The 16,818-nt window shown below is 44.3% G+C and overlaps 1 protein-coding gene across 1 annotated transcript in view; it reads right to left on the reverse strand.

Moving 5' to 3' along the window:
• Window positions 1–597: 597 nt before the first annotated feature.
• Window positions 598–16,818, reverse strand: part of LOC138566882 (phospholipid scramblase 1-like) — a 184,900-nt gene continuing 168,679 nt past the window's right edge. The window contains exons 6-8 of the mRNA XM_069644603.1: window positions 10,902–11,066; window positions 6,229–6,390; window positions 598–3,332 (exon numbers count right to left, since the gene is read on the reverse strand). Coding sequence (XP_069500704.1) covers window positions 3,291–3,332; window positions 6,229–6,390; window positions 10,902–11,066 — 369 coding nt within the window. The 3' untranslated portion in view covers window positions 598–3,290. The remainder of the gene's footprint in view (window positions 3,333–6,228; window positions 6,391–10,901; window positions 11,067–16,818) is intronic.

A 16,818-nucleotide genomic window follows, 5' to 3' on the forward strand; every position in this document is an offset into this window, starting at 1 on the left:
ACTGCAGCTTATGAGTGCAGATATCTGCCATAAAGCCTAACTTCATCACAGAATGGCCAAGTAACCACCTTTGGTTGACCCGGAAATACTTTCAGGAGGCTGAGCCCACACACTTACTGGCATTCTGTTCTCTTGTCCCATGGAGGGTACTGGAGGAGAATTCAAGTATCCTGTGTCTTCAGGTGAAGACACAAGAGTTCAACCTCATGTCTTCGTTGGGTTCTCAGAGTCACCTGGGAGGTGGGTTCATCTTGCTCACTGGGTGGCGAGGGGAAGATGAACATTTAAGTTTTCATATGTTTCAATCATGGAGGCGGCTAATCAGTGATACACAGCATCAAGCGTAACTTGCAAACATGTCCCGGGGACTGCCCTGCCCTACCGGCAATACTCACCGGCGACACCTTGCATCTCTATTATGTGGTATTTGCGCTTCAGAACAGGTGAAATGCTGCACCAGCCGACAGACTCGCTTGCTGAGAAAAGGGTAGCCAGCCAGCAAGGTCAAAATTGCCTTAAACCAACGGAAATGCTTGCTTACCATTTCTCAATCAGGTGGAATGTTTAAATGAAAGTTTCCAAGCAGTAAGAAGACACTTCTACAAGCAGTTAATTTATTCTGGAAGCATTGACATTGATTTTCCCATTGAAAAACAAAACACATTTTCAAATCAGGCCCATAATGTATAGTAACAGATAGCATTGCCAAACATTTTTATTTTTGTGTGTCTTTATGACTTGACTGAAAAGCTGCAGAATACATAAAAGATTTCCTCTATGATGACATTTTTCATTCATATACGTGTATTCTTCCTTCCAAATAGGGAAAACAAAGTTACTGTCATACTATTTTTGGTTCACATACGTATTTATATGTTTGACATTTCAGTTTACAATGTGATTTGTGTACAAAATCCCGTGAACACACAGAGGACAGTGCTCAAAATCTGTAAGCACTGTCCTCTGTGTGTTTGCAGGAGTTGGCTTGCACTTTGGATTTCTAGCTCCCCCCTGCCAGCATGCACCACGTTGCCGGAACGGGGAGCTAGAAATCCTGAATGCACGCAAAATCCTGCAAACACACAGAGAACAGTGCTCATGTCGAAGAGGATCTCAGGTCTAAAAACCCTGAGATCCTGTATGACTTGAGCACTCTGGGGTGACATGTCTTTGTTGCAAGTTTCTTATTTGAACACTTTACAGGTGGTTTCAAAGCAGCAGGGAAGGAAAGCAAAGGAAAGGGAATGCATCAAAGGACAAAAATAGAGGTGGGGTGAGCCAGACAAGTATGTGTGAAGCCGAGCACAACCAGTTGGATTGCGGGGCCATGCGGGGCAAGCATCTGCATGACCCTTCTCAGCTAACAGAGGCAATCAGACATGTATCACAACATTGCTCATTGTAAGACATTGATACATATTAAAATTGATTTAAAAAGGACGAGCAACAGCCCTAGATATATTTAAAAAAAACTGACAGAAATAATTACTGCTGTCGAAAGTATTGTAAACTACTTTAGCTGTTTTAAAAAAGATTATTCTCACATGATTCAATGTATCATTTTATTTGAATGCAGGGTATCTTTCCTATTCAAAGATGACTGCTAGTTTTGGCTTGTTTCCCGAGAGCTTCCTTAGAGACAGTCATTCAACATGGCTATCTCCATGGAAGAGCTCAGAGTTCTGAGATGGGCAGGAATGGGTGGGATTATCTACAGGGATTAGCATGGCTAGGGGCAGGGAATGGGAGGGGTTCAATAACCTAACAACTGTCTGTCTATCCCTCCTCAAATGCCATCTCCATTGGAAAGAATTACAGACCCTCATTCAAATCCCATATTTGAAGCTCTTATGCTAAAGCTCTTAATTTAATGACAATAGTTTCAGCTTAAAGGTAGCGCTTTCAGCGCCACCTAATAGCCCATACTAAAAAGAACAGACAAGTGCAATGGCATTTTAAATCAACTAATAGGATCTCCAACTTTGATATGGGAGCCTCGTTCTCAGAGCGTTATTTTATGCAAGTGAAGCACTTGCTTCAAAAAGATGCGCAAGATTAACAAAGTTAGTGAGATTGCGAACATCATAACATCGACGTACACATGCTCACACCATTTGTGAACACTAATGCACAACTGTGAATTGCGGGGCACTGAGGGCATTTCCATTAATGGAAATCACAACCTATATTCACAAGGGTGAAATGCTTGCCCATCATGTTGAACTGTGCTCCAAGCATACGTATGGATGCTGGAAGCCAATCATACTTTAGTGTGTGCAGCACTCGAGCCCAACACTAATGCATGCAACGGGGCCAGTCAGTGCATCATATGCGCTGGACCATGGCACCCAGAAAATGCGCAGATCGCTTCCTTCATAAATACAACATGACTTACATGTTTCAAAGAAATGGGCATCAAATAAAAGGGCTTTCTTTGCAGTACTTTCAGATGCTCGATTCTTTGTGGATCGGGGGGGGTGGGTGTTAAGGCAAGGGAGTGGGCCAAACAGAATTGATGTCACTGTTTCAAACAAATGATGGTTTGAAAAGGCTAGAACATTCGTGTTGGTAGTTTTCTGTAGGTTTACTTCACATGTCAACACATGTTTCGCACCTGACTTGTGATTCCACGGGGCTCATCAATGAAAGCATTTCATGAAGTATCTGTGATACTGTCACATTATACTCAAATCAGAAGAAACGAAGTATATGCAAGTGGTGAACAATGTGATGCTTACATCTGGCCTTAAAGCAGTCTATGGCTCTAATGGCCATGTTTCAAGTAAAGAAAGTTTACAATGAGTACATATTTTTACATTTACATTACAGAATATATTTACTATTTACCAAAAGACATGGTACAAAGCAAAATACATAATTAAACATGCATATAAAAAAATAAAATCATAGGTACTAATATTTGCAAATGCAAACAAGGAGGCTAAACTGGAGTATGAAGTCCATCCAACACCTGAGTGCCCATCACCTTATTTATAAATAAGGCTAGTCTTATGTGAGGCCTCGAGATGAGGTCCCATCTTTGCTGCAAAGGATAGGCACTGGCCCTAGAGAGCATTAGACAGGTTTGCACCCTTTCCTGTATGCCAGTGTGAACCTGTTACAGCCTGGCCATCGACTTGCTTGCATCTGCAGGGGCACGTGCGCGCCAGCAAAAGCGACAGAAAGAACACAGGTGGTGAGAAAGAGTGGTGCCATCACAAGCTGCTTCCCTCTTTCCCATCTTGAGAGCGGAGCGTCCGTGGCCAGAGTCCTCAGGAGGCTGACAGTACTTAGCTATTATTCCGCCTTCTCTCATCATAATACAGGAAGTCCTATAGGAAAATGCAAACAAGTTGTGATTATCCATAAATCAGATACTTAACCACTCATCACTACATATGGGCCTCCACCACGACGATCCAATCAGTGGCCTTCCAGCCCACCATCTTTCGCAAGCTCTTGCTCACTGTGCATCCCATGGAAAACGTACTGCTAACATGCCCTCTGATTATTAAGACCCCTCGCAACTGAAATATACCAACGGGCTGTGATGGCATCCTGGCGGCAAGATGCCTCTGCACCCAACCATGGCACTGTGGAGGCTGCTGAAAGCATTTACTTTTGCTACGAGGGCTCCACCGACAATGCTTGACAGCGCATCTCTAGTAAGAGTAGGGTGTCTATACTCACAAGCCTAGCGTGTTGATTGTGCGCTCAGGCATTCAACAGCACAAAATCCCTGGTGAGGGTACTGAGTGGCACAGCTGTTTGCCCACTTCTGACATTACAGCATAGGCACCAGTGATTGACCCTTTAATATCTACAACCTCAACTGAAACGATATCCACCCATTAAGAGTCATATGGAACCGTCAGGGGATGGGTAACATTTCTAAGGAGGTTACTCGCTATGTGCTAAACGCCAATATCCAAGGCTGTTCTCCAGACATGCCGTCGTCCCAGGCCACATCCAATGCCTGAGCCTTTGCTCTAAAGAACGTGGGAATGGGATGCAGTGCTCTACTCTCAGCATATGGAAGTCTGCAGGTGGCCAGAGAGCTGGGTTGCTTTGCCAGGGAGAGGAGTCAATGGTTTACGTTGGACGATATTCTCTATTCAAAGCAATAAGATCAAGAAAACCATCAAAAAACACTGGGGGATCTTTAAAAACGATATCAGGGTACAAAATCTGTTCAGTGAATCACCGATGTTTGCCTATCAACAGAGTAGGAATCTCAGAGATGAATTGGTTCAAACAAGACCACCCCTTAAAGAACCAATGACTCAACGAACTGGAACATTTCCTTGTCTCCACTGCATCAATTGTAATTCAATCATTAAGGGCAATATCACTAATCATCCAAGAACATGTAAGAAGATTACCCTTAAAACGTTTGGAACCTGCAACAGTACCAACATTATCTATGGCATCAAATGCCCATGTGGAAAATTTTATGTAGGTCAATCCACAAGAACGGCCAAAACACGATGGAATGAACATCGGTCCTGCATTCGGAAGGCAAACACTAACTCGGCTGTAGCACGCCATTGGGCTGAAAATGGACATAATGCGACACAGATTAGATTTGTCATTTTAGAAGTACTAACGAAAAACAATCCACATGAAGATTTGGGCCAGCGGCTTAACCGCCGGGGGGACTTTCTGGATAGACAAACTGGGCTGCTTAGCGCCTAATGGACTCAATGAGGAAATCAATTACCACTGTCTATGATCTTGTGTTATTCCTACTGTCATGATTGGTATGTTCCTAGATAATACTTTATACAGTGTTATCAGTGCCCATATATTGTGAACTTTGGATAAACTCTACTATAATTCCTGGACTCTTAGTCTGGGACCAAAGGTGCCGTCACTCGATGATACCAATTACTGAAGGTATGCACACTGTTGTGCAATACAGATACTATTTCTTATTCTATTTACCTCCTTACTCCATTGCTGCACATCCTGGACCCTGTGTCTAGGACCCAAGGTGCCGCCGTAGGACGACACCAATGGCAGCGGAGTTTATTGTCATTAGCATTACTCTTTACCTGTTTTTTCATTTGTCATTTTACTCTGTCAGTACAGCCTTCTTGCACCAGTATTTCTTCTATTTCTACTATACTCTTTTTACATTATTTGATCACTCTACAATTCCTCATTCGTCCTTGTGAGGTCTGATAAATGTCTCAATTCATTTATTTCAAGCCTATCGGCCTGATTACAGCATCTGTTATCGCCCGTGCGCCCTTCAGGCCGCGATGCGGTCACGTGTCGTATTTATGAAGCGTTGCCTCGGCAACACTCCGATGCGACAATGGCAGTCTGCTTCATGCCGGCTATGGGAGAACAGCCCCGCTCCCACCCTCGGTACGGTAAAACTTCCATCACCTTTTAAATAATCTTGATTACGGATGAGAACCGCTTTCAACAATGGGTTTCTTCTTTTTCCAGCAATCGTAATTGCAGGCTACTTTACTGCGCTGATTCCTGTCAGGCAGTTTGATTTGGTCACCTCATGGCCGCTACACTTTAGTTTGCCACACTCAACATTCTACCTACCTGTCACAGGTAACTGCCTCTTTTTCTTTTTCATTTAACTGATAGTTACCTATATACAATAGTGACTCATTGGCTTTATTGTATGTTTTTAACTTTACCACGATGATGTATGACACCAATATGCAATTATGCACTGTTTTGAACCGTTTCCTTTGTTCATGAATATGTAGGTTTCATTTTTAGACTGGCCCTGATGAAGGAAATTTATTTCCGAAATGCATTGGCAAATTCGGTCTGATTGATTAATTAATTGTGGCAAACTCTTTCTCACTAAGAACATATTAGTGACCACTCATTTTTTTTAGATCATTTTTTTGATATAAACTATTTTGAAAAACAACAGATCTTCTCGTTTATCTTTTTGAAATTTCAAGTATATTTTTGACTTTAAAGCTGAACTGTTAGTAATTTTGAGTAACCTCAACCCAGGTTGGGTAACGTAGAGAGCGGCTGTGTGACTAGGTATTTTACTTGGTCTCTTGCTTCACATGGATTTTTGAGTTTGGGTGTCTCCAAAGTTGTCACAGCCAGCTCCTTTTCAAGTGTTTTGAGATATATTGCTTGAAAAGTTTTTTTCGTGCACTAAATTTGAATACAAGAGACACGCGGATTTACTACCAGTGGTGCCCATTCACTACACTTTTTACGTTGGATGATACTCACAATAAAGAGGCCAGTAGACAACAGCAGGGCCTTGACCTTGACATCCAGGTCCATGGGGAACTGCACAGAGTAGTGGTCGTTGGAACTGAACATCTCCTTGCGGAAACCCCTCCACACCTTGGTGATCCTTCCCACAGTGTGGGATTCGTTGCTGGTTTTCACCTGCCAAGAGATGGATACTGTATGTTAGCCCCTAATTTGCATCCATTCACATTTCAGTGATCGCGGTCAAACCCTGCCTCCACATGGGGATCATCTCTGGCAACTTTAATTTCATCCTGGCATATAATGTTACTTCAAGCCCACCCTAAGTATGGGGGTGGCCGACCTATCCCTCCCAGCCATAATACGTATTGACACCAGCAAAGAGTAATTACTCATCCAATTGTGGGTGACTGTCTGTGATTGCAGGTGGGCCGGCAGGTAGTGAAGTTAGGAAGCTTAGACCAGCTCAGCCCTCGATATTGTGGAGGTTGAGGAATTATTAGTTCTACTGCATCTGCTCCGGCCTGTAGAGCGCATTCAGGGAAGATCTGCATGTAATAAAGGATCAGTGACACACGTCCTTGGACATTCAGGAAAGGAAATGCCCCCCTGCTTGTGAAGCAAAAGGCAAGTGGGAGTAGATCTGCAAGCATGGATATATCGGTGTGGCCTGCCTGTGTTTAGAAGGGTTAACCAAGAGACCTTTTTGTATTTGAGATCCTGTGCAATGTTCTTGTGTTATTTGTGGTCATTAGAAGCCAGGCAAGGGATGTGGCTCTCGTATACATCATCCTACATGTGCAGTCTGCTTGTGTTTACAACTGTTAACCAAGGGACTGTTACATAGTGGGTGTAGTTGGGGCAGGTTATGGTGTTAGACCAGAATAAAGCAACCTTATAGTCGAAGGATATGTATACTATGTTGGCCAGAAGCCAATCGCATCATGTGACAAACATCGCAATCCTAGAATCGCCAATGTAACCAAAGGGCATCCATTTTGTGAAATGTCGGCCATCTGCTTTTTTCTTTTTTGTCAAAACGCTTTGCAGATGTATTCTATGTTTTAGACTGGCACACCGTGCGAGGCCACGGCTTGAACGCCGATATACTAACACAGACAGGAATGTCAAACTGTGCAGAAATGCATTGTTTTTCTCTCTCACTAAGTCCTTGAAGTCGAGCAGAAGCTGCATCTAATCAGTAGTCCAGGTGCCGGGTTGTCTTGTGATAATTGTCAATCACTGAACCCTAGCCTGTATGTCATGTATGTGGGGGGGTCGAGTTGCCTTAGCAAAGGTTATGTCTAATGTATATATATATTGCTGCTTGAGCGCTGTTCGCTCTCTCTCGCATCTCACAGTGTTTGTGAACACAAATCGTGAGGCGGTGAGACCCAGTCGGCCGACTGAGAATACTTTGAAATAAACCAGACTTGTTTGGAAAACAAACATTTTAGTATATGGTTATTGTGCCTTAGTTCCCATATGCAGTCTTTATGGCCTAGCAATGGAGCCACTTGGTGATCACTTGTGTTTAGAAGATGGGCTTTGAAAGTTATCTAATGTTTTGTGTATAGCTCATAGGAGTTGAAAAGATTTCTAGGGCATCCTAATGTGGGGTGGGAAAGACACCAATGATTGGAAATGTATCCATTTTCAAGAACTGTGGAGGGATTTCTTTATTTTCAGTGTGGGCCAATGGGGTTTTTATGTTTAGACTAGACTGTGATCTCTCCAGAGGAATTTGGTTCTGGAGATCTCTGGAGAAGGTCTGGTATAGTGTGCCCTAGCCGGAGAGTCAAGTGAGGTATCCGAGGACCCACAAACAGTCCATTTTAAGTCTTCAGTTAGAGGAGTCCAAAATCGAAGTGGGTGGTGGGCCACTCTAAAACTAGGTCAAGCTCATGCTTAATATTGTGCAGTTCAATCGTTTCCGAGAATCTGGAAGGAAATAGGTAGTTAGGATCTGGGGGACGACTGGGTATCACAGTGCAATAGAAAGACACCTTTTGTTGCGCAGTACTGATGCACAAAATAGTACATCACCATCACCGAAAGTAAGCTTGGGGATGAGTTAGCCTAGCAGTACAGTGCCCTTATAGATTAAAGCAATACCAACGGCAATACCCACCTTCTACCGTGGTGCAGTCATACCATCTTATATAATAGTTGGTAGGGGACTGGGTCACCAACAGTGAGATTTGCTTTAGGAGTAAGCCCGGTTTTAGTGAGGAAAATGAGGTCAGGCCTTTCAGATAAGATAAGGTTATACATTTCAGGTCAATTTATAAACTGGGATCTGGCATTGGTCATAAGGCAGCATTTCAATGTATTAGGGGTCCGAATCCTGTCGCAGTCTAGCGGGAAAGAGGGAGGAGCCAATGTCGTTTCTGTCCATAAGGGCAGGTTGATGTGTTTGTGGTTACTCGTGGTGGCAATGCTTTTACATGTTCTTGATCATAGTTGGGGTTTGACATTGTGTGGAAGGTAATGGCTTTATAGTACTGTGTTGATGAAGCGCTGAGACGTATACAAACAGAACTGTGAATGTGCATGGTTTGTGTGCACTAGAGGCATGAACGGGCACAAATTTGCTTTATACATTTGGTTGTATTTTTCGTACAATGACTGTTTGGCAGGTGCGCCCTCTCTACGTGTGGATCTTTCAATTTATATGGGATGGTATTGTGATGAAGTCATCAATGATCCCCACCCTAAAATCTCCTTCCATGTAGCATGGGGAAGGCAGCCGCTACCTGATCCTGACCCAGGGGGTGGCATTATTGAGGGAAGAGCACATGGGAGGAGAGGTTTATAGTCATAAAATCGAATGCAAAAATGTCAAAAGTCCAAAAATCGAAAAAATAATATGGAGAAAGAAAAAAAAAAAAAAAAAAAAAAACGAATCTTTTTTAATACGTTTTTTATTCAAAATGGGTGCTTCCCCCTCAGCCCACACCCTTTTTTTTTTACTTTTTTTAATTTTATTACATGCGGAACCCCCCAAAAATATATAAATAAAAATTAAGTTTTCGAATTTATTGTAATTCAACATTTTTTTGAGATATTATGACTGACCACCGGGAGGAGATCACCGTCGGGGAGAAGTGGCGACTCCCTAGTGAGAGATGCAGTATTCTTCTCTCTGTAAAGATGAAAAGCCTCTAATCCCCAAAAACCTGATTGCATGCTGTCATTTCGCAAGTCTCTTTATGAATAATCCCATAAACAGACTAAGGTTCACACTTTCGAAACACATGGGTTGCATTTAATATCCCTTGATTATAATGGTTCCGTCCTGGGTACACAATTCCACAAGCATTTGTAACATAGCCTTGGAAAGTTTAAGAACAATATGGACTTCAATTCCCAACACGTATGGTAGTGGAACGGAGAAGAGAGAAGTCAATGTGGAATAGGAACAACCTTAAGCTAAAGACGCAGACTAGTTGTTCTAAGGAACATCAGCTGCGCGGGAGATTTAAAAATGCCTCTTGCCATATACTGTGAAGAGGAGGTTGCAGTTCAAATTAAGGAGAAGGAGCGGAGAGCTACAGAGGACGCGGAGCAGGAGACTAACTCCAAGGCCAAGTCACAGAGGCGAACCGTGCTGAAGGAGGACGCCGCTCATAGGCACCTGCCTGAAGTAGTCACATACCGGAGGAGAAAGACTACGGTGAAAGTCAGCTGCAGCAGGACCTGATGAGATGTGGTCTTGCAGGACGGAAAAGGTTTCCTTGGCGGAGGTGCGAGAGACCGACACAGGAATCAATAGATACTTTGTGTAACCAGGGAAACCAGCCCGACAACGGTTCTTCCTTATCGATACACATTAAACTGATGAGTCAACCAAAATCAGTTGGGGCCCCGGGATGTGTTCTAAAGTTGAATGATACTTGGGGAGGCAATCTGAATACCGACCAAGTAGAAAAGAAGGGGAAAAAAAGTGTACAATTCCCCTCACATGAGATGTCAGTTTGGGGAAACTTGGAACCCGCATTGCTGCCAGCCAAGAGAATTTGAAGAAGAGACAGATATATGTGGACATCAGGTCAATTTTCTTTAGCTTTAGTTTGATAGGTATGAACATTCTTAGAATAGGGACAGATAGGCTTTTATCCCATCCCCCCTTTATTTTGAATAAACATGACAAATGTTGAGAAAATTTAAACATTGTGTCCGACTCTCATTTCTGACCCCTCACAGTATGTTCACTTCTGGTCCCAGTGGACACACATGCACTCCTCAGTGTGGCCATGGTACCCGTCAACAGCACATAACCAAAGAAAGGCGTCCATGCGAGAGTCTGGCAAATCCTTCATCCCAGAGGTATAATAATCCACAGGCAAGGTCTCCGGAGGCTTGATCCTTACAAACACAATTCCCAGCCTTAGTTCAGATGAAGGGCTCGTCATTGCACGTGCAAGGTTAATGTCTGTCTACCCATTGCCCTTACTGTAACGTTGCTGGATACATAAATATCGCAACATTGAACACAGGAGCGTTGAAGCAGCCTGTGAGCAGCATGCATCGTCATAAAAAATGCCATTTAAAATTGATAGAGTTGATGCACGCCACAATATTTCACACAACTATGTTGGGTGACTATACAGAGTATTTCTAATTACAATCCAAGGTTGGCGAAGGTCTTCACATTAGACCGTACACAATCATTCCCACAACCATACCTCAAAGTTGATATCACTGAAGGCAGGACTGCCGAAGCCGGGTCCCACAACCTTCAGCACCATCTCCTTGGCAACATTCAGGATGGAGAAGCTGATGGAAAAGGCCTGCCAGTTCTTGACGACGTAACCAATCAGAACGCCAGATGTGGGAGAGTAGACCTCCAGCTGAGTAAAGATTTCAAAGACCTCTTTTAGATTTAATTGTACACATTGATCTCATTAAAACATACTGACAAAGTGGATTCTACTAAGATATTAAACCAAGGACAAATAGACACACTTACTAGGACATTGTAGCAAGCATACGTGTGCACCGAAATGGAGAGGTGATATGAAATCAGGTGATGCATTGCAAACTGTAAGTCGATGCGCGCAAACAGGATAGCTTGATGAAAGGAAATTGGAAGTTAAACTACAGCTTCAGGGACAATTGTCTCTGGAATGTAAATTCTCCCATCTTCCTGAAAACTGGTGTAATAATCCTACTTATTTATGATGCGCACTGATATGGCTCATGGTTGGCAGGCACACTTAGATGGTGAACTTGCTTGCTATGGATAAGGATGTCCAAAGGGCCTGGGCAGTGCTACCACCTGCCTACAAGAAGAGTCCACCAAGCTCTTGCCCATTAAATATGTGGAGTGAACTTGTTAGAATGGAAAGGAGAGGTGGGATTTATAGGACTCTTAGCCACCATGCCTCAGGAATGGAAGTAAGCAGTACTTCTTTTCGAAAAGGATTGAACATCTGTTTATGTATGAAGCAGCAATAAATAAGTATTTCAGCAAGAACAAGCTAAATCTTCATCATGAGCAATGGATTACAGTTCACATGCCACGAAATGCAAGCATGCATGCATGAGTAGACCAAATATAATTCATTAAAGAGCAGCACTGTACCACCCACACTGGAGCAGGGAAGTTGAAAGTGCCTACAGGTTCAATAAGGAGAGCCTACAGTGCACCTATGTTAACATCAAAGCGAGACACATTGTACCAATTAAAGCCATTTCAACAAATGGAGCCACATAAAACACGGTCACAGAAATAAACCTGGGCATGGGGGGGATGTTGCATGTGCAGCAGTGCAAGTCCAAACTTCCTAAGTTTATAATCTTTCCTAACATAGCGTGAGAGCTGACGAGGGATACCAACCCAAGCATCGTAGTTTCTACAATACCAGTTCCCCATGTGATTACTTCCACCTAAACAGGAACTCTGATATGATGACGGCCTAGGACACTGTTCTGCCTACGCCCCAGACAAGAATGACAGAATATTCTTCCAGCAATTGACAGCTGATGTCTGCTAGTCCCAGTTTACAGTCTGCTCAACAAGATACATCACGCCAATAAGGTTTAAGAACATGGAGTCATTTTTATTACCACTCATCATTCGTCCTGAAGAAGGCTTCTTACAACAACACAAGAACTCACCACAGGAGGTGGTTCATTCTACACAAGACAGGCCGAAACACGTCGACACATAATCCTGACATACCACATTGACGAAATGCCATCACTTTTTTCTCAATAAGGAACTGGTTGCATAAACAGCAGTATATATTTTCCCTTTCTGCTGCAGAAATATCCCAATGGCTTACATTTTTTTTTAACCTAAAATATTGAAACATCTTTTGGCAGAAATCACCAAAGAGAAATGAAAAACTATTTGATGTATGTTTTATAAATATGTTTTGAAACTAACTGTGAAAGACAAATAAATGTTATATATTGTTTTCTAAATCGAGGGGGTTGTATGTCCACATAGTTTTTGAAAAATCAAACAAAGAAATGTAAATCAAAGCAAGGTTGCATTAAGATCAAAAATGGGAGATAGGGGTAGTTAGTGTTTCACTTTTTCTGCATAGTTCTCCTGCTCGGTTACAACACGTTTCCCCCGTTAACAAAAGTATTGAGCATGACCTACCCTTAATTTTGTTAGAATTGAAGACATTCGCACCCGGGGAAAAGTGTTCAGCCAATGAGGTGGCTGAGAAAGCAGGCAAGATCACCCTGTGTACCGCCTCCTTTTTCCTGCCACTCGAGGCCCTTCCCTGAGTGGCACCATCTTGATTGTGGGGAGGCAACCATATCAACACCCACCTCTCCGACCACCAAGGACATACTGCAACCTTTCCCAACCCACCTGCCTCCCTCACCCACTTACCTGCTGGACCAGAGCCTTGTTTTCAGTTCCCAGCGCTCCTCTCGCCCTCGGACACCATGGAAATAGAAAAAGCACTACACCCCTTGTCATATGAAGGTGGCAATCTTGTTTTTTTTTTACTGGTGATCAGGCTCGCGCAATACTCGTAGAGCCCCCTCGTAAAGAAACATCTAAAATCTTTCCACCCCAGATGAGCCCCGGGGTGCGAATAGAAATCCACTGCGTGCAGGGTAGGCGTACAGGGCTGAAAACTTGCAGAGCCCTGACCGAACCTGGTCATTACCAGCCCTTTACAGACTCCTGAGCTGGGGTGAATGCTACAGTCGCTATGTCAAATAAGTAAATGCTCAGGCAAAGCAATTTGAATATGCCCGGACTCTCTAGCTGTACATTGTCAGCGATTTCCTAACTTTCCCTCCACTATACAGTGGTTAGTGTCCAAAAGGGGTTCCTTTGATTTGCTGTAGAGACACTCTGCCTGATTTGGTCTCCTTCCTCATCATGCCCACTTATTCTTCTTCCTTTCTCTTTCCTTATAGACTTTATTCACTAATCTCCCCCACCCGACTCCTTTTGTATTCCTCTGCCGTCCCCATAACCTCTCACTAATTCTAAGCCTCGCCTCCACCTTTAGGTTTTTTTGCTCTTTTCTCCATACTACAACCTCTACACTACAACTCCCAGCTCTACACTACAATTCCCTCCTCCACACAGCAACTCCTCCAGCACACAACCACCATGGAAGAGATTGTGCCGGAATCCATCATTCATGGTGCAGAGCAGGCACTAGCCCAAAGATTGAAGGTGTGAGGGAAGTGTGGAGCGGGACGAGGGGGGAGTGACAGGGGATATCTGATGACCCACCCCTAAAAAGACATGAGATGTTAGCTGAGAATGGTTGTCAAGCGAAGTAGATTAAAGATCAAAATAAAATGAATCGGAGTTGGGTTTTGTTGTATGCGCACACCATGAACGGCATGAACGCTCAGTGTTTGCAAAAGTTAAGGGTGTGTGGTGCCGAAGAATGGTGCTAGCTTCCGATCACTTATGCCTAAAGTCCTCCGCAGTGAGAGCCTCTTACATGGTGCACCAGTGGACATTCCAAATGGTCGAGAAGAGCATATGAAGGAGGTCCCCTGCAGAGGCTATGGTGGTTTTGAGAGGAAGAGAAAGGAGTTAAGCAACAGTACAGGAGAAATAGAACGCAGCTGCCGGATGGAAGTGCAAGATAAATGAATGGGTAGTCCAAGTGAGGGACAGGCTTCTATCTCAGTGTCAAAATGGGTCAAACCTTTCACAAGCAAAAGGACTGGTCTACGACTCCAGAGCCACATTTCTTTTTCAAAAACTTCATTTAAACTTCTACAGGTATTATGCACATGTAGTTACAGATTAATTGTTCTCCATGCATGTCTTATACACATCGCACAAATCAACCACACGGTAAGATTACATTGTTGTATCGTCTTGTACCTCACTTTCTGCCAGGTATTGTGCATACCTGTCCCAGATGTTTTTACGTCGCATTGCGGGATGCATTAAGCGAACATACAGTTCTTAGTTATCATTACCCAAGATCATATCTTCATCCCAGTCAGCCGTGGTGGGTGGGATTTTGCTTTTCCATTTTAAAAGTATGGCCCTTTTCGCGAGTAACAGTCCTATGTTCAGTAGTTTGCGCCACAGCGGGTTCATCTTCCCTGTGGCTCCCAAGAGGCAGAGCGTTGGGGTCCATTCAATAGGTTGGTCTGCCATCGCATCCATCACCCCACATATCTCTGCCCAGTATCTCTGTAAGTGTGCACATGACCTGAACATATGGAAGGTGTCAGCCTCCTCACTCGCACAAAATTATAATTTTTATCAGAGCAATGCTGCCCATCACTGACATAGGGAGGGACTTCCAGCGCTCCATTTTAAGGCTTAGGGCGTCCACCAGGGCCGCATCATTCAGTGTGCTGGATAGCTGTGACATTCTTGCTACGCACACCCCCAGGTATTTAATATGTATGGGGCTGTCATGATGCATACCCCCGGGCATCCAGACCACGTCCATCAGCCCCGGGAGCAGGCATCATGTCGCCTTGAGAAAACCCAGCAATCCCTGCTAGGGGCTGTCTGGGTTCAGTCCTGGCGCCTATGGTGCCAGGCTCATATGGGACATCAGTCCTGGCGCCATAGGAGCCAGGCTCATAGGTGCAACCTTACCTGATGCAGACCATGCTGCAAGAAGATCCAAGCCCATGTGAGGCCTGGAAGGGAATACTTTACCTTAGGGACCATTTTGTTACTCGGGTGTGGTCGGGGAGGAATACCTACCTGGGACTACTTTGGAGGCTATTTAAGCCACGCCCGAAGAGCAGCACACGCTTCGCGTTATTCTGCATCCAGCAGTGTAACGCTCACCGTGCCAGCAGCAGCACCCAGCCTTCTGCCACGCCAGCCTCGATCCTGGAGCACCTAGAAAGAAGGAAAGAAGCAAAGGTTAGAACAAGAGTATTACCCGATTTCTTACCTGATTCCGGATTCATCGCATCTTCAAACCAGAGGAAAGACTTTGTTTTAAACGCGACGCATCGCGAGCAGCAGTGCTGCGCCATACTCACTGTTCCACGCAGCATCTCTTCGATCCGGCGGTGTCTCGATCTTCACATCGCCAAATCCCGGCACCTAAGGGGGACAAGAAACAACAAGATGAGCAGAGAGAACAGACAGAGACAATCTCTTTAGCCGCCATATGCTTACCTGATTTTACCGCCGGAGGTATAATTCATCAGCACGCCACATCTTCTTATGCCGCACCTGTAAGATAAGGAGAAAGCAGCAAGTTTAACCCTTGGCATTATTTACCGGACAGTGTTGCATAACACAGACTTTTACCGGAGCGCTTTCAGCTGTCAATCTTCTTATTGGGTCAAAGCTGCAAGATAAAAGAGAAATTGGACAGGAGTGAATTCCAGACATTTTGAACTCTTACGAACTATATACTTACGGATCTTCGCCAGGCCCTTTTGGTGTCAGGATTCATCTACAACTCTTCCAATATCTTCAGGCCAGTGAAGTAACTGGTCATCAACGCGCCCCTGCGTGCTTCGCAGGATGGAGGGTTCATCCTTCAAGAATATAAGGTGAGATTGCTGAGAGGGCCCTTCAGAGGTGATTAGTGGGGAGGACAGTGGGGGGTGCTATCACTTGAATCCACAAGTGGCTAAATCCACCTCTCCACTTGTAGGGGAATATTTCTACGGGCCAAGCAGACAAGATTAGGAGGCAGATCCAGTCAGTCATCGCTGCACTACGCATCACGTGGGTGGAGGCTGCAGCAGTCCGGATCCGACCGACGCCCCTGTGGGAACCAGGTGAGCGTAACAGAACGTGAAGACTATCTACAAATCCCCACCCGGGCGTTATGGAAACCTCAGAAACCGCCCAACTGGCCCAACTATTGGGGGAAACATAGGGCGGAAGTGCACTCCGCTCGCCAAGAGACTAATGCCCTCAGAAGAGAACTAATTGTATCGAAGGAGCGCAGACAACTGCTGCAAACTCAAGCTGGACAAGCACCCCTACCTGGTTCCAGGGGAAACCCAGCTCCTGTGTTATCGAGTAACCCTGTGCAAATAAACCTACCAGGAAATATTCCATTAGCTCCGCCCGAACGCTTTGCCGGAGATCCCAAAAGGTTTGCCGTGTTTATGAACCAATGCCGCTTGCACTTTTTATGCAGACCAGGAGCCTTCCCAAACGAT

The sequence above is a fragment of the Ambystoma mexicanum genome, chromosome 1p (assembly GCF_040938575.1).
Source record: "Ambystoma mexicanum isolate Mex_15411 chromosome 1p, UKY_AmexF1_1, whole genome shotgun sequence".
Classification (NCBI taxonomy): Eukaryota; Metazoa; Chordata; class Amphibia; order Caudata; family Ambystomatidae; genus Ambystoma; species Ambystoma mexicanum.